This window comes from Myiozetetes cayanensis, unplaced genomic scaffold (assembly GCF_022539395.1).
Source record: "Myiozetetes cayanensis isolate MyiCay16 unplaced genomic scaffold, myiCay2020 scf18, whole genome shotgun sequence".
In the NCBI taxonomy this organism is placed as follows: domain Eukaryota; kingdom Metazoa; phylum Chordata; class Aves; order Passeriformes; family Tyrannidae; genus Myiozetetes; species Myiozetetes cayanensis.
The window spans coordinates 15,936,380-15,956,689 of record NW_026087389.1 but is presented as its reverse complement, the minus strand read 5'-3'; the positions used below and the strand labels follow the sequence as shown (position 1 = coordinate 15,956,689).

Sequence of the window (20,310 nt, the reverse complement as noted above, 5' to 3'; positions counted from 1 at the left end):
CTGAGTGGCGGGAGGAGCTGTCGCTCAGGGGCGAGGTCCCGCCCCCGGCTGCTCCACCGTGTGATCGCAGCCCCGCTACGGTGGCCGGCGCGGTCGGGCCGTTCGCTGCGCTTGGGCCCCGCCATGGGCGGGCGGATCGAGTGCGTGTTCTTCAGCGAGTTCCACCCCACGCTGGGGCCCAAGATCACCTACCAGGTGCGGGGCGGCTGGGGCTGGGGCACGGGAGCGCGCGTGGGGGAGAAGGGAGCGCAGGGCCAGCGGTGGCGGCTGTTCCCCGGGGCTCGGCTGGGACGGAGACTCCTGTGCCCCGCAGGTGCCGGAGGATTTCATCTCCCGCGAGCTGTTCGACACCATCCAGGTGTACGTGATCACCAAGCCCGAGCTGCAGAACAAGCTGATCACCGTGTGAGTGCAGACCCCCCGTCCCTTCCCCGCTGGGTGGGGGTGACACCGCGGTGCTGTGGCAGTGCCAGGTCTCAGGGGTGCTGTCCCCGTGGCCGGCAGGTTCGCTGCCGTGCCCGCAGGTACCCGTGCAGGGGGTCGGTGTCTGATTTGGGGGTGGCTGGTGCTGCTTGTGCTGCTCCGTCAGCCTCAAATGCGGGGAAACCAAACGAGTCAGGAGAGCTGTGCTGGTTTTGTAAGGAAAGTGTTGTCTTCTCCGATGAGTGACTCTTTTCTCCCCTTCTTCAGACTGTGTTTTGCACTCTGAGCATGGGGGGATTAGCCATCATTTTTTCTGCAAACAAGAGAAGCCCCCACCTCCACAGCTGACCAGGAGCTGTCCTTGTGCAGGGCTCAGCTCTCCCCGAGGCTGTAGGTGCAGGTTTTATGTGTCTTCCCGCAGGACGGCCATGGAGAAGAAGCTGATCGGCTGCCCCGTGTGCATCGAGCACAAGAAGTACAGCAGGAACGCTCTGCTCTTCAACCTGGGCTTCGTGTGCGACGCCAGAGCCAAGGCCTGTGCCCTGGAGCCCATTGTGAAGAAGCTGGCTGGCTACCTCACCACCCTCGAGGTGAGACCTGAGCCTGGCTGCCTCTCGCTCCTCCCCACAGGCTGTGGACACCCCAATGGTGTCCTGGAGCACATCCTGGGGCATTGGGCATTGCTGGGATAGGGGCCAGGTTAACAGTGAGAAGGGTATTGTATTGGTTTTACCAGCTTCAAGATCACTTGAATTTTAAGGGAGAACAGGATCCAGATTCCTATAGCCTGCTGGAGGAGCTGACTCAGTTTTCTGCTCTTTTTAGCTGGAAAGCGGCTTCATCTCCAACGAGGAGAGCAAACAGAAGCTGGTCCCCATCATGACCATCCTGCTGGAGGAGCTGAATGCCAAAGGGAAGTGCACCCTGCCCATAGGTATGAGAGCTGTGCTGGGGGGCAGCTGGGTCTGCTGTGCCTGTGCTGCTCCCAGCAGCTCCCTGCCTGTCTGTGCTTGGAGCTGGGGGTGTCTGAGCCAGCCTTGCCCTGGGTGGCTCAGAGGGATGGGTGGGAGGGGGTTAACGGGCTGTGAACACCTCATTCCCTGTGGCATTATGGTGTGCTGGGGCTGATGGTCGGAGCACAGGTTTCCATGGGCATTGAGCATTCCCCTTTTCCTGGGCAGATGAGTCCAACACCATCCACCTGAAGGTGATCGAGCAGCGCCCGGACCCCCCCATCGTGCAGGAGTACGATGTCCCCGTCTTCACCCAAGACAAGGATGACTTCTTCAACTCCCAGTGGGATCTCACCACGCAGCAGGTCTGTGTGCTTTACCATGGCAGCAGGCTTTGGAAGGGAGCTGTTTCCAGACTGCCTGGGTGGTTGGCCTGTCCTGGAGATCACCACAATAATGAGCACACTTTGGTGCCCCTCTGGTCTTTGTGCTCTGTTCACCCAGCATGAGGATAAAGCACTGCTGGGGATGGAGCCTGCCCAGAGAGACAGGGGAGCTTCTTGAGCTTCAGGGTGATGTCTTGAGCCTCTCTGATCTCTCCCCTCTTGGATCTTGCCTCCTCCCCTCCCAGATCCTGCCCTACATAGATGGCTTTCGGCACGTCCAGAAGATTTCTGCAGAAGCTGACGTGGAGCTGAACCTGGTGCGGATTGCTGTGCAGAACCTGCTGTGAGTGCCTGGAGGGGCCTGGACAGCCCAAGGAAGGGGGTGGGAGCTGGCAGAGAGGGTCTCTTACATCTCCCTGTCCATCTGCAGGTACTATGGGGTCGTCACGCTCGTCTCCATACTCCAGGTGGGTCAGGCTGTGGTACTGTGAGCAGGATTTGGGCAGTGGCTGTGGCTGGGTTTGGGGGACAACAGGGTGGGAGTGGGCTGGGTCTGTCTCTTGGAGTCACAGCTGAACAGAGCTGGTCTGTCCTCACCCTCCAGTACTCCAATGTCTACTGCACCACTCCGAAGGTCCAGGACCTGGTGGATGACAAGTGTCTCCAGGAAGAGTGTCTGTCCTACGTCACCAAACAAGGTACAGTGACCCCACCTGGGGCTGCTGGCAGATAGAGGGTCATGCAGCGGGACAGAGCAGCTGACTGGTGACTTGTCCCCACAGGGCACAAGCGAGCCAGCCTCAGGGATGTCTTCCAGCTGTACTGCGGGCTCAGCCCTGGCACCACCGTGAGAGACCTCATCTCCCGCTACACCGTGCAGCTCCAGAGGGTGGACGAGAGGTCAGAGCCTTCCTGCCCAGTCCCCAGGGGCAGTGGTGACACCAGGGGTGGCAGGGACAGCGTGGGGGAGCGAGCAGGGAGTAGCCAACCCCTGCGTCTAGGGTAGGAAGCACAAGGCAGTGATGGGGCGTGGTGGAACCAGATGGGATTGCAGGGAGCTGGGGTGTTTGGCACCCCAGCAGTGTGGTCCCAGTGTTTTCCCTCCTCGTCCACAGGAGGCTTATCCAGTTTGGTTTGATGAAGGGCCTTATCCGAAGGCTCCAGAAATACCCCGTGAAGGTCGCGCGGGACGAGCGGAGCCACCCGGCCCGGCTGTACACGGGCTGCCACAGCTACGATGAGATCTGCTGCAAGACTGGTACGGATCCGGGCTCCATACGGGCCCTGGGGCCGGTGGGTGACACAGGAGTGTCTGCCCGCCCAGGGCTGTGCACTGGTTGGGGGATCTCACCCTCTGGGAGCCCTCAGACCGCAGGGAGCCAGGACTGTGGGTGAGGCGCTGTGCCAAGCCGTGCTGCCGAGCCCGTGGTGCCAGGGGCAGCCTTAGGGAGCCCACCCAGCACCAGTGCGGGGCACCCCACTAACACACACCGCCTTCCCCTGCAGGCATGAGTTACAAGGAGCTGGACGAGCGCCTGGAGAACGACCCCAACATCATCGTGTGCTGGAAGTGACGGCGGGGGCGGCCCGCACCGGAGCCCCGTGTCCCCCACGCCGCGCGTGTCCCCCGTGTGTGTCCCCCGTTCCTCCGCGCCGCCAGGGGGCGGCACAGGCCGCTCCGCGCCGCCGTTGCCATAGCGACCGGTGGGACGCCATGGCCGCCGTGGCCGCCCCGCTGCCGCCCGCCGAGGCCGAGGCGCTGGTGCGGGCGCTGCAGGGCACCGAGCTGCGGGACACCGGCGGGCAGGGGTGCGGGGACAGGCTCCTGTGAAAGAGGGGCTTTGAATTTGGGGGAGGGGTCCTCGCTGGGGCTCTTCGGGGATCCCGGTTTTACTCCCCCCGCCCCCCCACAGAGGGTCACGGTGGGGGTAAATGGGGTTGCCAGAAGGTTTAGGGTAGAGAGGAGGGGTCGTGGTTTTGAGGTGAGCCCAGAGGGTGACGGTGGGGTGACGGAGAGAGAAGTGGCTGCAGTTCTGGAGCCTTCCTGGAAGGACTGGGGAGGATTGGAGAGTTCAAGAGGAGGAGGGTGAGGAAGGGTCACGGATCTGGAGTGTCCCCAGAGGGTCCGTGTGGGGTTGGGGGACAGGATAGGTCATGATTCTGGAGCCTTCCTGAAAGGACTGGCAGATTAGGTGGGTCCAGGGGGAGGGGGGCCAAAGAAGAGTCCCAGATCTGGGGTGTTCCCAGAGGCTCTGTGTGGGAAGGGGTGATGGAGAAGGGTCCCTCTGTCCTGTGGTGTCCCTAATGAGGGTGTTGCTGGGGACCAGGTAGGAGAGCAGGGCTGCCCCCAGTGGAGCTGCTGCCCCAGGGACTGTAGGCTCAGAGCACAGCAGGGGATTTTGGAGGTTCCAAGAGCAGGTTTCCCTGCACAAGGGACCCTCAGGAGCACAGCAGTGCCCCCGAGCCTGTGGCCGGGGGTCTGTGGCACAGATGTCCTTGCTGGCTGTCCCCCAGATGGCTTCGGCAGCACGAGTATGTGGAGAAGCTGAATATGCACGGCATCCTGAGCGCCTCTGCTGGCCAGGAGCAGCTCCTCACCGAGCTGCTGGTCACCTACGGCAAGGTGAGCCTCCCCTGGGGGGCAGGAGGGATCCCCAGCTGGGCTTGTCATGTGGGCAGTGTGCAATTTCGGAATAAAATGGAGAAGAATTCTGTTGTGTCTCTGGAAAAGACATTTGACTGGTGGCTTTTGCCAGTTTTGGGGTGTTTTTTTTTTTTAAATAATTAAAGGTCAAGCTGTGGTATTTCTGTTTGCTGGTCTCTGGTTTCTCTCTGAGAGGTTGTTTTGGTGTCTTTCATGCACCAGCCCCACCCGTTGTGGTTCTCTGCCCTATACCTGAGGTGTCCCTGCTCCAGGATATGCTGGGTATACCACCAGTGTGTGTTTGCCTGGACCTGCCCGGCTCCTCAGGGTCACCTTCCCCCTTTTCAGCCCCAGGAGCTCTGCCTGCTCTCTGTGGTGAGAATCTGTTGGCTCCTGATCTGGGTGAATACAGAGGATGCCCCAGGGCCACCTTCCTCCCTGGGACGACTCCAGTGTGGCTGACCATTAGCAACAAAACTGGTTCCCCCTGCAGCACTGGTCTGAAAGGTGTTGCTTCCCCATCCCTTCCCTGTCTAGATTCCCGTTCTCATTGGGGAGCTGATCTCTGTGGAGATCTGGAAGCACAAGGTCTTTCCTGTGCTGTGCCGGCTGAAGGACTTCAAGCCAAGGAGCACCTTCCCCATCTACGTGGTGGTGAGTAGAGGGCAGGGTGGGAATGAGCCTGGGAATGGGGTGGGCACAGCAACCTTAAAAATAAATGTCACCCTGAAGGTGTCAGAACTGGGGTTTTATATCTCGCCAGGTTGTGGTGGGCAGTGGGACACAGTAGGAAGTGCCTGGTTTCCTAAAGCCCTGGACAGCAATGTGCCTTTGCCCCCAGGAAGGGCAGGGACTCGCTCCCAGGGAAGATTGGTTTTGTGGAGGGCTGTACCCTCTCTCATCCCACAGAGGGTCTTGCAGGAGCGGCTGGATGCAGCAAAAGCCACTCCTGGAGGTGGCTGAGCTCCTGGCTCACAGCTCCAAGTGCTGCCCTCGCTCCCAGGCAGCAATACCCCTGGAGTGTTTGCCCTTCTCTCAGCCCTGTTTTTCTCTGGCACATCCAGCCAGAAGCTCTCTGAGGTTATATGCCTCTTGCTTAACAAAAATGTAACTTTTTCTTACTTTGGTCCTGGGAGCAGTGGTCCTTTGGGCCATTCTTGGCAAGGGAGTGATCTCCAGAGCTGGGCTTTGCCTCAGAGGGATGCAGCACTTGAACCAAGGGAAATCTGCCTAAGTTTTGGAAGCTTTAGCCCATTTTCAGTCCAGGGTAGCACCTTGCTGGGGCAAGGTGGTGTCTTCTCTGAGCAGCTAATGGCCTCGAGGCAGTTATCCCATGGTTACCAGTCCTGGAACAAGGCTGTCTACCCCAGTCCCGGGGGCTGGGAGAAGCACAGCCATGCAGAGCACTGTCCTGGCTTGGGCAGTGGCTCTGTGCCAGAACCAGAGGCTGCTGCTTGACCAAGGGCTGTGGTTGTCCTACCCCTGCAGCACAGACAGAGCCCTGCCTGCTGGGAAATGTGGCTCTCCATCGATGTGTCAGAGTGTCACGGGCATGTTAACATAAATGTTAATATGAACTGCATGAACTGGAGTTGTTTTAAAGGTTGCATCACTTGTATTTTTCTCTTGGAGTATTTTTTTGGCCACAACACAAGTAGGTTCTTAGAAGAGCTCTTTTAGCTGTCCCAGTGCCTGTGTCCTCAGTGCTGCTCCACTGTTAGCTGACTCTTGCCATTCTCCTCCCACAGCTGCACCATGAAGCCTCCATCATTAACCTCTTGGAGACGGTGTTTTTTTACAAGGTAAGAGGCAGGTTCAGCTTTCCTCAGTGGAAAGTCCCTTGAGGGGTGGAAGGCTATGGCTGTGGAGACTGGCCCTGTGTACAACTCATGTCGTTGTGAAGGAGATCTGTGAGTCAGCAGAGGACAGCATTCTGGATTTAATTGATTACTGCCACCGAAAGCTGACCCTGCTCGCGGCCCGGAGCGCCAGTGGACAGGCAGTGGAGCTGCGTGCCCAGGACCTGGCCAGCCCCTCGTCCATGCAGGTGAGGAGGAACTCCTGGAGCAAGCTGGGGACGTGTGGTGGAGAATGTGGACAGCCTGCAGAGGCACAGGGGAGCTTTCCCATGGAGAACCCCTTGGCTGCGATCCTGGCGAGTCCCACCCATCTCCCAGGGTGTCTGCTGGTGCTCCTCTCTTGCCAGCAGCTCCACCCTGCAGCCAGGCTCCTGCCCTCTTTGGTGAGAGTGACAGCCTGAGGCTTCCTGCAGGATGCACTCAGAGCTCCAGGGCAGGACACGCTGCAGAGTTGAGAGGCAAAATATTCAGTGCAGGGGTTTGGCCGTTTGCCACTGCTCCTGGAAGCTGTGGGGGTGTCTGTCCCTGGAGCTTGGGAAGCCATCCTGCATCAGGCTGCCACTGGAGTTAAACATGAGAGGCTTCACCTAAAATTAGTAATTGTCCTAATGTGTTTCCCCCAACTTCCTTGGCTCCATAAGAAATTCCTCCTCTGTGCTGGTTTGGGCCAGCAGTGAGCCCAGAGCTGTGCCTGGTCGGGTGTTCCCAGGCTGCCACACACACCTTCCTGGAGTGGGAGATCTCTTTGCCTTTGGTGCTTCTCAGCACCTGAAACTGCACACCAGGAGTGTCTGGAGGAGCAGGGTTAAAGGGAGAGCCTGTACCTCCCTGTGCCTCTATCCTTTGGCTTGTTGCCCAAGCACATGTTCCTCTTCCAGAAAAGGGAAGGAAGTGGAGGGCTCCAGAGCACAATAGGGATGTTTTCCAGGAAATGTTTTCCCAGCTGGGGAGGGGAAGGGGCTGTCTCTGTTAGTGCTTTGACATGACTGAAGTTGAAAACCCAGACCTTTTTGAGCCAATAGGGTTCTCAGAAGCACTCATCTCCCAAGGAGCCTGGTTTCCTCTGATTCATTCCAGCCTCTCTTGACTCTATGTACAATAACCCCTATGAAAAAGCTGTTCCTGCCCTCTCCTGTGTTGTGGAGCCTCTTGTCCTTTGTAACTGTGTACAGTGGTAACCCCTGTTCTGCTGTGCCCCAGAAGCACAGGCAAAAGATGGTCCCTGCCTCAAGGTAGCAGAGATGAGATCAGGATAACTGGATAACAGGAGGAGCTGTAGGAAAAAACCTCACTGGGGCAATTTGGAGAGGGAGGAAGAGCCCATAAGGCTTTCTTAGTAATGTGTGAGGCACCAGTACAGGGAACGCAGAGCTGCTTACCACAGAAATCTGGAAGGGAACTGCTGCAGTGGCACTTTGGAGAAATACAAGATGCTGAGGTCAGTGCTCTGCACACAGAAGTGTGAGCTGCTGAGCATCTGGGACTGGACAAAAGCTCTGCCTGGGCCAGGGAGAACTTGGCCCTGCTCAGCAGAGCCATCCTCGTGGTCTCGAAAGAGGCTGAGTCAGAGGGTGGTCAGGCTGTTAGCCTGAGCATGTGGAGAAGAGCAGGGTGTCCAGTGCAGCCTGGAAAGAGAAAAGGGCTGGGTGGCTGGAGAGTGTGGCAGAGCTGTGGTCTGGGATAACCACAGGCAGATATTCTAGCTGGAGGGGAGAGGCAGATGCAGGAGGGGTGGATGTAGGGCTGCAGCTGCACCAGGGTCAAGTTTCTCTCTCCTCCTCTGGTTCCTCTGCAGTTTCCTCTTCCCTCAACCCTCAGAGGTTTCTGCAGGGCCATGGGCCACAAGATGGTCCCCAAAGGGGAATAGAGGAGCAGTTTGGGACCAGCCTCTTTCAGGGAGTGTTCCTGTGCACGAGCACTGCTGCTGGAAGTCATTCACGACCTGTTAGGGAGATGAGGGATGAGCAACAGTGGGTTGTGAGCACTTCTGTGGCTGCCCTGGCAAACAAGCAGTGAAATGAGAATGAGAAACAGCTTGTTTTGAAGGGCTCTGTTTTTCTCCCCAGCCTGTGGTTACCACTGCACAGTCAACAGCTCCTGGGAAATGGGGCCTGAAATCCCAAGGCTGTGCTTGTCCCTCCACAGGAGCTGCAGAAGCAGGCGGAGACAATGGAGTTTGAGATTTCCCTGAAGGCCCTGTCTGTGCTGCGGTTCATCACCGACCAGGTGGAGAGGTGGGTGCCCAGGAGCAGCAGAGAACATGTGCTGAGCTCTCTGGAGGAGATTCCCATGAGGAGGAGACACCACAGCGGGTGCCTGGACCCCATTCAGCAGCTGGCTGTATCCACAGTGGCAGTGGTACTGTGCCCTGGGAGGAAAACACAGCAGCACTCCACCCTGCTCCACGATACTCCTGGGGAACCCAGAGCATTTCTTTTTTACCCGCCTCTCCCAGTTGCCTCAGGCAGCATTTGTAGATACAAATCCTGGCATTACTCTGTGAGCACCATTTCACCCTTTCTGTTGTGTCTCCAGCCTGCCCCTGAGCGCGCTGACACGGATGCTGAACACCCACAACCTGCCCTGCCTCCTCGTCGAGCTGGTGGAGCATTGCCCCTGGAGCTGCTGGGAAGCAGGTAAGGACTGTGCCCTGTGATTCCTGTGGCACCGTGGTGCTGTGCTGGGGACTGCATCCACTGAGGGGTCTGAGCCCTTGCAGAGCTGCTCCACCTCCACCCTCCTCTCCAGCTCCTCTCTAGTGCTCCCTGACTGAAGCAGTTCAGCTCAGAAACAGCTGCAGCACAGCTGGGCTGGGGGCCTGGCAGTGCTCCCAAAAGCTGATCCTCACGTGGGGCTGGGTCTTTTCTGAGTTGATCACAGTTAGTACTGGAGTGTAACATGTCTGTCAGCCCCACGTGCTCCTCTGAGGAGTCTTCTGGACACAGAAAGTCCAGAGTGCCAATCCCAGCCTGCCTGCAGCTTTCTGGGACAGCACTAAGAATCAGAGGCAGACATGGGCTCTCCCAGGCAGCAAACCGATTGCCCTGATGATGCTGGTCCTTGAGCTTCCCTCTTGCCAAAGGCCCCTGATCAGGCTGTGCCCATCAGCCATCGCCTCCCACACTTTTTCAGCCCCCCAGAGCCTCCCAGTTCCCCCGTGCCTGCCTCAGAGCAGAGGCCTGGGGCGTGGGAACCCCCCAGCCCTGCTCCAGGGGGTCACAGCACGGGCAGGGGAGGAAGAGCTGCTGCAAGCACGTGGCTGTGTGCCTGCTGAGAACAGCCCAGCTGGATGTGGGAGCTTTCCTCTTTCCTCCGGCCATGAAACACATCCCTTCTCTCTGCCTGTGCACTCGGGGTGTCAGAGGGAGCTTTGATCCCAGGCCCTGAGGGAGGGACTGGAAAGAGACAAGCACGAAGGCATTTCCAGGCTGTGTAGATGTAGGGCCACATCCTGCTCCATCCACCAGAGCTGCACAGTAGCTGCTGGAGCTTGTTTTGTCACTTCTGTTACATTCATGCTACTTCTGGTTTTCCTTGACAGAGGAAACTTGGGATGATCAGGTATTGGCCATGCTGGTACCCCAAAATGTGCCTCTTCAGCTGCTCTTTTGTTGCAGCAACTGTCTACCAGTCCTCTACACTCCTGGCCAAGTACAGAGGGAGATGTCTCAGGGATCTTTCCACTCCTGCCACAGTCCTATTGTTTTAATACATATTCTTTCTGCTTTTCCTACTTTCTAATATATTACCTCAGTACCAAGTAGGCTGCTGTGCTGAGCAAAGGGTGGGGAAACCGAGGCAGGCAGAAGCAGAGGGACTTCCCTGCAGTGAAGTGAGGCAGTGACTGCAGGCCAGCCTCCCCACCTCTGAGCTGTCTTGCCTCAGGCAGCACTGTGTCTCCCTGCTTCTTCTGTCCCTCAGGCAAGCTCAAGAAGTTTGAGAATGGCACATGGCACGTGGTGCCCCCTGAAGACCAGGTGAAGATGACCAAACTCGATGGACAGGTGTGGCTTGCCCTGCTCAACCTCCTGCTCAGCCCTGAGTGCCAGCGCAAATACCGCTTCGATGGCTTCAACAAGAGCCAGCTCCTCAAGGTAGGACCCTGCAGCAGAGTGGGACCTTGCCAGCACTGGGCACCTCTGGACTCTCACCCATCCTCACTGTGCACTCCAAGGAGCCAGTGGTGAATAACAGCAGGTCTGTCACTGTACCAGCAGCAAGCAAAGCTTGCCTTCCTGGATGCACCTCACGAGACTCCCATGGTTCACTCTGCCAGTGCCCCACAAGTCCCTGCTCTTGTCCTGCTGCTTCCCCAGCTCTGACTCCCTTATCCTGACCTCTCTCCATTCTCTATTTTCTCCTTTCCATGGCTGCAGCTCCGTGTGTTCCTGACAGATGTCCTCATTGACCAGCTGCCCAACCTGATGGAGATGCAGAGATTTCTGAGCCACCTGGCAGTGACAGAGCCAGCTCCCCCCAAAAAGGATCTCGTCCTGGAGCAGGTATCCTGTGGCTTTTCTGTCACCTCTCCAGCTGCTCTGCTTTAAGCCTGATAACTCTCTACGTCTTTCTTCCTCCACTAAACTCTGCAGAGGTGCCCTGGAAAAACAGCCAAGCACCCATTTCATAGTCACACCCTTATTGCCAGCAAAGCTGCCTGTGGGTGACGTGAGAGCCTTGTCCTGCCACTGCAGTGGCCAAACAGTCACATCTAAAGACATAAATACTGTGGTATAAACAGCTCTCCAGGTCCCACTGAATCCCTGGGATGGTGGCTGCCTGAAGCAGACACAGCCCCTGGCTTGTTTTGACTATTAACTCTTCATTTAACTTTTATCAGTGTTTTCCTGCTGAATTCTGGACTTCCCTGAGTCAGAGCTGCTTGGCACACTGTATACTGAGGGACAACACAGTCTGCCGATAGAGGCTGGAGTCAAACTGGTCCCAGCTGGTGTCTGGACCTTGGGAATCGGGCCCTGATGGTCTTCAAATAGCCATGAGGTTCTTGGGTTTTTAATCTGTGCAATGGTAGTCTCTGGAGAAAAGTGTTTCTGCTGCCTTCTCGTGAGCTGAGGGGAGAAACTGAGTGTGGGGGCAGATCTACAAAGAGGCTACTGAGAAGATGCTGGGGCAGCAGAGGCTCTTCCCCACTGCTGGAAGCTCCCACGCCACTTCCTGGAGCAGATGAGTAGGTTGGGCAGTGGCCTTTTGGGCTGTTTGGAGGGGAAGGACACTGTCCCCACATACCTGGCCCATGGCCTGGGAGGAGGGTGACGTGCTCTGTCAGCGCTGGATGTGGCTGATCCATAGGCATGGCCCAGGCTGGGAGCTGGGCCTGTGGAAGCTGCAGACCAGCAAGCTGAGTGGCTGGGGCTGGGGATGGCAGCAGGGTGGAGGTGGACAGGGATCCAGGCCAAGTGCCTCAACTGCCAGCGTGTCAGTGGCACAGCGACAGGCAGCTGCCACGCTGGGGACCCTGTCCAGGATGCTGCCCTTCCCCGTAGCTCCACTTTTGTGCTGGTGCTGCTCCTGCTTATGACAAGGACCAGGGCTGAGCCCAGGGGGCAGGCAGGAGGAGCCAGCTGGAAGCACAGACATGGGCTCCCTGCTCTGCTCAGAAAGCAGTGAACTCACTCCTTGTCTCTGAGCCAAGCTAAGGAAAGGCCTTTTTCCATTCGGCTGCTCCCAGAGCAGCCTCCTCCCCTTCCAGGCCTGGCTATTTTTACTCTGCTGGAGAAGGCAGTGCTGTTTGAAGCAGCATCGTCCTCTCCAGAGCCTGAACTCCCCACGCTGCTCTTGGCTGGCGCGTTTGCTTTTGAACTGGCCAGTCCTTCCCCAAGTGTTCATCTTCAGGGAAGTGATGAGTGGAAAAATCTGCTCAGGCAAACGGCTCCGGAGCACGGGGTTCATGCTGCTGCCAGCATGCAGGGTGCTGAGATCCCAGGGCTTTCTCTTCAGGAGCCCAGGCCTCAGGGCTGAATACTCATTCCCAATCAGATCCCAAAGGTTTTGCCTTGTTTCACATGAACACTTGTTGATGAGTGGATCCTTCCCCTCCATGTACCCAAAAGCACACATTGCCTCTGCTCACCCTCATGAAGAGTCCATGCTCCTTGTGCCCAGAGCTGGCTACCTCCCCCCTAAACACCCCCAAACCACAACACCTTTGGTCAGACTGCTAGCACCCCTTCCTCCTGCCCTGCCTCTCCCACCAGGTTCCTGTCATCTGGGACCACATCCTCAGGAAAAACTCGGGGAAGTGGGAGGCCATTGCCAAGCACCAGGTGAAGCACGCCTTCAGCCCCACTGAGGAGGAGCTGAAGCTGCAGGCACGAAGGTGAGGCCCTGGTTATGTGCACGTGGGGTGCCAGTATCCCCATTAGCAGGGGCTGGAGCTCAGCACTGGGAGGACAGAGGGGTCTGTGGTGCCAGGGTGCAGGGGGGACAGCTTGCTGCAGGTCAGCAGTTCCCCATGAGCAGCCTCACCCCTCTCTGTCTACACAGGTGGGCACAGACCTACAGCCTGGACATGATGGAGGCTCTGGCCCCTGACAAGCCCCGCTGCAGGGTGTGTGGTGTAGAAGCAGCCAAGAGGTGCTCTCGCTGCCGGAATGAGTGGTACTGCACACGGTAAGGGAGCCCTGCCACCCTCTGTGTCCCCTCAGACCCCTGCTTCCCCCCCTACAGCCCTTCAGTGCTCCCCAGAGACCTCACCAGAGGATACTGAGGAAGGGTCACGGCAAGCCAGGGGTCCCACCCCTGCTCAGCACCTCTGGCTCTCCTCTGGCCACATACCTCTCCAAATCTTGTGGGAGGCTGATGTGCTGGGCTGCTGGTGCAGGAGGTGCTGGTGAGTGTTGTGTTGCAGCTGCGAGGTGCTGAGCTGCCTCTGCCCACAGTGGCAGCAGTGACGGGCTGGGTTTTCCGTGGTGTCACTGCCTCTTTCCTCTGCATCTTGGTGTGGCAGGGGTGGGGAGGAAAGCACCCATGACCCCGTGGGTGCAGGTGACAGGCTGGGATGTGGCAGCTGGGATGGTGCAGTAAGTTAAATCTTCTCTGGTCCTGAACCATCTGGCAAGGTCTGGCGCTCTAAACCGTCTTAGCCCCCGGAACTGGGGGTCACATCCATCTCCCTCTTGGGCTAATGCTGGGCCATGCCAGCTCCCCTCCAGTGCCCAGGGGACTGTGGTGCTGGAGTTTGTCCTTGTTACTCCTTCCCTCCCAGCACATGGCTCCACTGCCCCTGACAGAAGCTTTACCCTCCACAGGGCCTGCCAGGTCCAGCACTGGCAGAAGCACAAGCCTGCCTGCAACCTGATGGCTGAGGTGCCAAGGAGTGTTGTGGATGACCTGTAAGAGGAGGGGTGTCTGGCATCAGGCTCACAGCTCAGCGAGGCTGAGGTTCCCTGGTGTGCAGCCCAGCAGCTGGAGAGAAGCTGGCAAAGGCCCCTTCTGCCTGCTCCCAGCCCCAGGCAGCACTAGCCGGGCTTGACCTCTCCTCTCCCACTACCCTACCATGCTGCCTTCTTCAATAAACCTCCTTGTGCAACCCACAGCTGCTTGATTCCTGCTTTTTCTTCTCCTAGCTGAAGATGCTAAACTCTGTCCTCACCTTCCTTGCACCCAGGGAGAGGCATGCGTGTCTGTTTTCCCCTCTGCAACAACAGAAATCCCAGAGAACCTGAAAAAGCCTGTAAGGATGTGGGTTAGCAGAAGGACCAAGCTCTCTGCAGCCAGGGAGGGAAAGGGGTGAGAAGGCCTCCCACCGCCTCTTACTGTCGTTAGAGCAGCGTGGGGAGCAGAGGATGTGGTTTGCTCGCGCACCTCACTGTGAGTTTCTCGGGTGTTCCTCATCTGCCACCTCACAGGGACGATTGCCCCCCTTTCCTCTCTGTTGATGTGGTGTTGGCACCGAGGGCTTTGGCCCCCTGCCCACCAACATCACCAGTAAACAGGGTTTACTGGCGGGTCTGTACCTGGGGTGGATCCTCACCTCTCGTTGCCAAAGGGAAAGGTTGGTGAGGCCATGTCCTTTTGCTGATGGGGTACCTGAGACTCCCCGACACCCCAAAATAGGCTTTGCAGCAGCGCTGCTGCTGCAGGACCCATGACAGCAGGCAGGAAACTGCCTCGGTCCAGCTGCAGCCCAGACTGAGCAGCCCAAGCTCGGAGCATGGAGTAAACTCACACCAAACTCAGGCTGCACGTCCAGGGCTGCAGCCAGCTCGGGCGAGTCCAAGGCTCTCTTGCTGCTTCTCACCCTCCGCCAGCGGTACCTTCAGCCCCTTCCCCGCTGGGAACTGAGGCAGAAAGCGCAGCTTGTCTCGGTCCTGGGAGAGGTGGCGGAGAGAGCGGGGCTGCTGGAGCGGGCCCCCCCCCTCGGCGGCGGCTCCGGGAGCCTCATCCCCGCCTCCAGCCCGCCCCGCTGGCCTCGCCGGGACCGGAGTTGGCCATCGGGACCCCGGGGCTCTTCGCCGTCTCCCCTTCTCCTGCCTCAGTTTCCCTCGCGGTACCCGGACAGGGCGGCTCCTCCCGGTCCCCGCCCCGGCCCCGACCCCGGTGGCGGCCCCCGCCCCGCCACTGCTCAGCGCCCGCGGCCGCCGGAGCATGGAACTCATCGAGCTGCGGGAGCTGCAGCCGGAGCCGCGGCCGGGCCGGGGCCGCCTAGAACGGACCAACGCGCTGCGCATCAGCCCAGCCCGCCGGCCCGGCCCCGGAGCGCATCCCGACCCGCGGCTGACGGCGGCCCCGGGCGGCGGACACCGCTTCGAGCCGCGGCGCCGCGGGCTGCACACCTGGTGCGATCTCTGCGGGGACTTCGTCTGGGGCGGCGGCAGGAAGAGCCTCCAGTGCCGCCGTGAGTACCGCGCCATGCCCCGGGCCCCCCGCACCCCTGCCAGCGACCATCCCACCCCCGAGCACCGGGCATCCCGGCACCTGGCACCCCCGCCATCGGGCATCCCGGCACCTGGCATCCCTGCCAGGCACCGGGCATCCCGCCACTCTGCTTCCTCGGCACTGGGGGACCCCACCGAGCACCGAATAGCCCGCCTCTGGGCACCCCCAGCACCGGGCACCCCTTTCACCGGGCATCCCACCATCAGACCCCCCTACAGGGCACTGGGCATCCTGGTAGTCGGCACCCCCTCCTGAGCACCACGTGTCCCACCACTGGCCACGGGTTTCCTGGCACTGGGAATCCACCACCAGGCACCCTCACCACCAGGCACTCCCTGTGGCCACAAGGCATCCTGCCATAGGGTACCCCACCAGTCACTGGACACCCCCAGGAGGCACCGAGCATCCTGGTAGTGGGCACCCTCACTGAACACCAGGTGCCCCATCACTAGGCACAGGTATCCTGGCAGCAAGCACCAACACTGGGCACTGAACATCCTAGCACTGGGCACCTGCACAGGCACCTCGATACAAATTACTCCCACCGGGCATCCTGATGCCAGGCACTCCCACTGAGATGGGCATCACAATACTGGGCACCTGCACCAGGCACTGGGCAACCCCATTCAGAATGCCCTCACCAGGCACCCCACATCCCTGTACTGGGCACCTGGTAATCCAGCACTGGGCATCCTCACTGGCCACTGGGCATCCTAATACTGAGCACCCACACTGGGCATCCTAGTACTGGGTGTCCCAGTACCAGGCACTAAGCATCCCATGCTGGCTGGCTCAGTAGGGAGCACAGGCACCGCAGGACCAGTCAGCACATGGCACAGCACCATGTCCCACATGGGTGCTACCGCTGGGTCCCTGGGCACTGCAGGGGCAGGCAGCCGGTACCAGTACTGGCACTGTGTGCCAGCCCTTGTCCCACCATGCACCAGTGCCCTGACCCTGACACCCAGGCTACCCATGGTGGTGACACTGGTCCTGTCCCTGTTGCCAGACTGCAGCTTCACCTGCCATTACCGGTGCCGAGCCCTCGTGCGGCTGGACTGCAGTGGCCCCCCAGGCACCAGCGATGAGGACGATGGCAACGAGCTGGAGAAGGACACCAATGTGGTAAGGCCTGGGCCTGTCTATGAGGGAGAGGGTGGGCAGGGGGTGGCCAACCTTGGGGGCTGCCCAGGGTTGTGGAGGAGCTATGCCAGGCTGTTCCATGTGAGGCCATGTCACAGCTGTGCTGAGCCTTGCAGGATTTTGGTGTGCCATGCCGGGCTGAGCCATGCCAGGCTGTGACAAGCCTTGCTGGACTGGGCTGGGCTTTGCTGGGCTGTGTGAGTCTGTGTCATGCCGGGCTGTGCCAAGCCTTTCAGGGCTGTGCTGGGCTGTGTGAAGCCGTGCCGAGCCGAGCTGTGCCATGCCGGGTGTGCTGTGCCCGCGCCGTGCCCGTGCCGCGCTGCCCGCTCTGCACCGGGACGATCCGAGCAATCCGAGCCGGGGCACAGCCGTGTCCGGGCGGGCGCGGGTGAAGTCACCGCCGGAAGCGGGGCCGCCGCGCCGCCCCCGGCCCGCGTCAGCCCCAGGGCCGGGGCGGGGCAGGGCTGGGACCGCGCCGAGCCAGGAGCGGGGCAGGACGCGAGAGACGGCGCGCTGAGCCGAGCCGGGACCGCGATAGGGACCGGGCTGAGCCGAGCCGGGACCGCGATAGGGATCGGGCGGAGCTGAGCCAGAACAGGAGAGCTATAGAGACTGAGCTGAGCCGAGCCAGGACTGAGACTGGGGTCGGGCGGAGTTGAGGCGGGACCGAGACCCGGGAGCGGGCTGAGCCGAGCCGCGATAGGGACCGGGAGCGGACCGAGCCGAGCCGAGCCAAGGGCCAGGCTGAGCGGAGCCGGGCCCAGGAGCGGGAGCGGGCTGAGCCGAGCCGGGAGCGGGGCGAGCCGGGCCCCAGCCCGGGGGCCGGCCGGGCTGGCGCGGGGCCGGGTGTGCCCGTGTGCCCGCCGGCCCGGCGGGGCTGCGGGCCGGCCGGCCCGGGCCGTGCCCTCCGCCAGCGCCGCCGGGACCGGGGCCGGGGCCGGGACCGGGACCGGGACCGGGACCGGGACCGGGACCGGGGCGGGGGCGGCGGGGCCGGGGGCTGCGGGGCTTCGGCGTTGGCCCTGCGGCGGGGCGGCGCGGGGGGCACGGGGGGCAGCACGGCCAGCAGCGGCTACTGCAGCCAGGAGGACTCCGACTCCGAGCCCGAGCTCTTCTACACCGCCCGCACCTCCCTCGGTCGCCGCCCGCGCCGCCGCCAGGTCGGTCCGGGGTCGTGACGTCATGGGGGAACACGGGTGACATCATCGAGGAGCACCCGCCCGGGGCTGGGTGCTGGGGAGCAGGAGAGAGTGGGCTTGGTGCGTGGGGAACACACGGGATGTGGGTGGTCCTGTCTGGGAAGTGAGCGTGGGTCTGCTATGGGGTGTGCACGGGCGTGAGCATCACCCTGCTGGAGGGTGAACGTGGCCCTGCCCTGGGGCAAGAGTGGCCACAAGTGTGGCCATGCCATGGGACACGGTGGCCCTGTCCAGGTGGATGTGGGGTGAGCGAGACACCATGGGGTCAGTGGGGTTTTGCTGTCTGGCACAGCCACCCCAAGGTCCTCCAGTCTGGAGTTGCTCCCAGAGAGGGCAAAGGACAGCATTTGGGGGTGCCAAGGTGAGCCCCCCGGGTAGCCTCACAGCTGTCCGCATCCTGCAGGGACCCCCGCAGGGTCCGGCAGTGCCTGCATGCTGTGGGGTGGCTGTCAGGGCTGGGAGCCCCTTAGTGCCGTGGGGACTCGTGCAACACTGTGTGGCAGCTTCGCAGCCCCACGTAAATACTCATTAGTGGGTGTGGGTGGCAGGGACGCCGAGCCGGGACGCCTGGGTCCCCCTTGTGTGGGGCCAGCACTTTGAAGTGGGGTGCCGGCGGCGTGGGCGGGCTGCACCCCGGGTCCGGCCCTCCTGCCTCGAATCCCAGGGCGTCCCCACGGGCTCCCAGCCTGCCCAGACGCCCTGGTGCCGGGCTGGCGGCTGCCGGCGCTCTGCCTTGGGGACGCCTCTCTGATCTGGGGTGCCGGGAAGGGACGCTCAGCCCCGGGTGTGCTCGCAGCCGAGTTCACCCACCCCTGCAGTCCCAGGGAAGAGGGCTGGAGGGACGGCCGGTGACGGTGTTCCCGGAGCAGGGCTGGGACCGCGGTGAGCTCAGCTGTACTTCCCCGGCAACAGCCCAGCTCAGCGCCAGCCGGGCTGATGCAACCCCGCGCAACCGCCCGCGCGTGTTTCAGTCCGTGCTGCGGGATGGGCCGGGGGCCGGCGGGATAACCGGGGTAGGCGGAGAGCTCACCCCCGCCCGCAGTGCCGCTCAGCCCGGCTGCTGTCACACAGGATGAGCCCAGCGAGTGGGAGAAGACAGAGCTGGACCAGACGCAGGTGGAGCAGCGGATCAAGGAGTACAACAGCCAGATCAACAGCAACCTCTTCATGAGCCTGGTACGGGGCCGGCGCGGGGCCGGGCGGGGAAGGCGTGGTGCCTTTGCTCTGTCCCCGCTCACCCCCCCACTGGTGTCTCGCAGAACAAGGACGGCTCCTACACCGGCTTCATCAAGGTGCAGCTGAAGCTGGTGCGGCCCGTCTCGGTGCCGGCCACCAAGAAGGGCCCCGCCCTGCAGGCGGGGCGGCCGCACACCCAGGGCGTGAAGCGCCGCACGTCCTTCTACCTGCCCAAGGGCACCGTGAAGCACCTGCACATCCTGTCGCACACCCGCGCCAGCGAGGTCATCGACGCCCTCCTCCGCAAGTTCACCGTCGTCGACAACCCCCGCAAGTTCGCCCTCTTCGAGAGGTCTGAGAAGGATGAGCAAGGTAGTGCCCTTGACAAGCAAGGTGGCCCTGTCCCCACAGCGGTGGCTGTGTCCCCATAGTGGCAGTTTCCTCTGTGGTGACAGTGTCCCCAGAATGATGGTGTCTCTCGTGGTGGCAGCATCCTCATGGCAGTGGTGTTCCCATAGCGGTGGTGTTCTCCATGGTTCTCTATCGTGGCAGCAGTGTCATCCTGACAGTGGTGTCCCCATAGTGGCAGCTTTGCCTGGGTAGCAGCATCTCTGTGCTGGCAGCATCCCTGTAGCAGTAGTATCCCCGCTTTGGTGGCAGTGTCCTGTGTCACCATGGGCATGTCCCCCCATGGCAGCAGAGTCCCCCATGATCAGTAGTTTACTTGGTGGTGGTGGTGTCCCTGTGGTGGAAGCATCCTCATGGTGGCAGCATCCCTGCAGCAATGGTATCCCCCTTTGGTGGCAGTGTCCCTTGTCACCATGGGTGCGTCCCCCGTGGCAGCAGAGTCTGCCGTGGAAGTGGTGTTCCCAGTGGTAGTGGTGTCCCCTGTGAGGGTTATGTCCCCACGGTGGCAGTGTCCCCCTGGCGTTGTCCCCGCTGTGACCCGTGGCCACCCTTGCAGTGTACCTGCGGAAGCTGGGCGACGACGAGCAGCCCCTGCGGCTGCGGCTGCTGGCTGGCCCCAGTGAGAAGGTGCTGAGCTTCGTCCTGAAGGAGAACGAGACCGGAGAGGTGAACGTGAGTGCGGGGGGACAGGGAGGGGGGCTGGCACCCTCACCCCTGGGGAGAGGCGGCCGCGGGGGGACGCGGCAGGTCCCCGTCGCGATGGGAGCCCCTGTGCCCGCAGTGGGACGCCTTCACGCTGCCGGAGCTGCACAACTTCCTGCGCATCCTGCAGCGGGAGGAGGAGGAGCACGTGCGGCGGCTGCGGCACCGCTACGCCCGCTGCCGCCAGAAGATGCAGGAGGCGCTGGCCACGCGCACGCCGGGGTGACCGCGACACCCGCGACCGAGGACAGCCAGCACCGGGACTCTCGTCCGCCGGCGGGTGGGGGCACCGGGGAGGGGGGTGGAACGGGGCACCGCGGAACCAGCGGGCTGTCACAGCCCCCATGGGGCCGGCCCAGAGAGTGGGAGTGCCTGGAAGGAGCGAGTGTCACCCGGGAGTGGGTGAACGCAGGGGAACGAGTGTCCTGAGGGAGAGAGTGTCACCTGGGGGATTGGATGTCCCCAGGGGAGTGGGTGTTCTGAGGGGAGCAAGTGTCACCCGGGAGTGTGTGTCTCCAG

At 61.2% G+C, this 20,310-nt stretch overlaps 3 protein-coding genes across 4 annotated transcripts; all 3 read left to right on the top strand.

The window, feature by feature from the left end:
- The first annotated feature begins 59 nt into the window (after positions 1-59).
- On the top strand, positions 60-4,567 carry NPRL2 (NPR2 like, GATOR1 complex subunit). Its single transcript, XM_050312771.1, has 11 exons — positions 60-195; positions 314-405; positions 845-1,013; positions 1,249-1,357; positions 1,605-1,741; positions 2,008-2,105; positions 2,193-2,229; positions 2,367-2,460; positions 2,545-2,662; positions 2,878-3,020; positions 3,269-4,567. Exons 1-11 carry the CDS (start codon positions 124-126, stop codon positions 3,334-3,336), a joined length of 1,137 nt encoding a protein of 378 aa, XP_050168728.1. The 5' UTR covers positions 60-123; the 3' UTR covers positions 3,337-4,567.
- On the top strand, positions 4,261-13,820 carry ZMYND10 (zinc finger MYND-type containing 10). Its single transcript, XM_050312770.1, has 11 exons — positions 4,261-4,385; positions 4,944-5,060; positions 6,155-6,208; positions 6,310-6,453; positions 8,411-8,499; positions 8,801-8,901; positions 10,187-10,359; positions 10,642-10,767; positions 12,481-12,602; positions 12,770-12,895; positions 13,534-13,820. Exons 1-11 carry the CDS (start codon positions 4,314-4,316, stop codon positions 13,619-13,621), a joined length of 1,212 nt encoding a protein of 403 aa, XP_050168727.1. The 5' UTR covers positions 4,261-4,313; the 3' UTR covers positions 13,622-13,820.
- Positions 13,821-14,872: 1,052 nt separating this feature from the next.
- On the top strand, positions 14,873-20,071 carry RASSF1 (Ras association domain family member 1). Of its 2 annotated transcripts, XM_050312773.1 has the most exons (6): positions 14,873-15,122; positions 16,173-16,288; positions 18,577-18,681; positions 18,765-19,053; positions 19,646-19,761; positions 19,871-20,071. In XM_050312773.1, the coding sequence occupies exons 1-6, from the start codon at positions 14,873-14,875 to the stop codon at positions 20,015-20,017; spliced, it is 1,023 nt and encodes a 340-aa protein (XP_050168730.1). In that variant the 3' UTR covers positions 20,018-20,071. The 2 variants fall into 2 exon arrangements, with proteins under 2 accessions (XP_050168730.1, XP_050168731.1); XM_050312774.1 differs by lacking the exons at positions 14,873-15,122; positions 16,173-16,288 and adding an exon at positions 17,497-18,387.
- Positions 20,072-20,310: the final 239 nt, after the last annotated feature.

Coding starts and splice junctions, on each gene's coding strand:
- NPRL2 (XM_050312771.1), top strand. CDS start 124: ATGGGCGGGCGGATCGAGTGCGTGTTCTTCAGCGAGTTCCACCCCACG. Junction 196..313: donor GGCCCAAGATCACCTACCAG/GTGCGGGGCGGC, acceptor TGTGCCCCGCAG/GTGCCGGAGGATTTCATCTC. Junction 3,021..3,268: donor TGAGATCTGCTGCAAGACTG/GTACGGATCCGG, acceptor CTTCCCCTGCAG/GCATGAGTTACAAGGAGCTG.
- RASSF1 (XM_050312773.1), top strand. CDS start 14,873: ATGGAACTCATCGAGCTGCGGGAGCTGCAGCCGGAGCCGCGGCCGGGC. Junction 15,123..16,172: donor GAAGAGCCTCCAGTGCCGCC/GTGAGTACCGCG, acceptor CCCTGTTGCCAG/ACTGCAGCTTCACCTGCCAT. Junction 19,054..19,645: donor GTCTGAGAAGGATGAGCAAG/GTAGTGCCCTTG, acceptor CCACCCTTGCAG/TGTACCTGCGGAAGCTGGGC.
- ZMYND10 (XM_050312770.1), top strand. CDS start 4,314: ATGCACGGCATCCTGAGCGCCTCTGCTGGCCAGGAGCAGCTCCTCACC. Junction 5,061..6,154: donor CCTTCCCCATCTACGTGGTG/GTGAGTAGAGGG, acceptor CTCCTCCCACAG/CTGCACCATGAAGCCTCCAT. Junction 8,902..10,186: donor CTGGAGCTGCTGGGAAGCAG/GTAAGGACTGTG, acceptor TCTGTCCCTCAG/GCAAGCTCAAGAAGTTTGAG.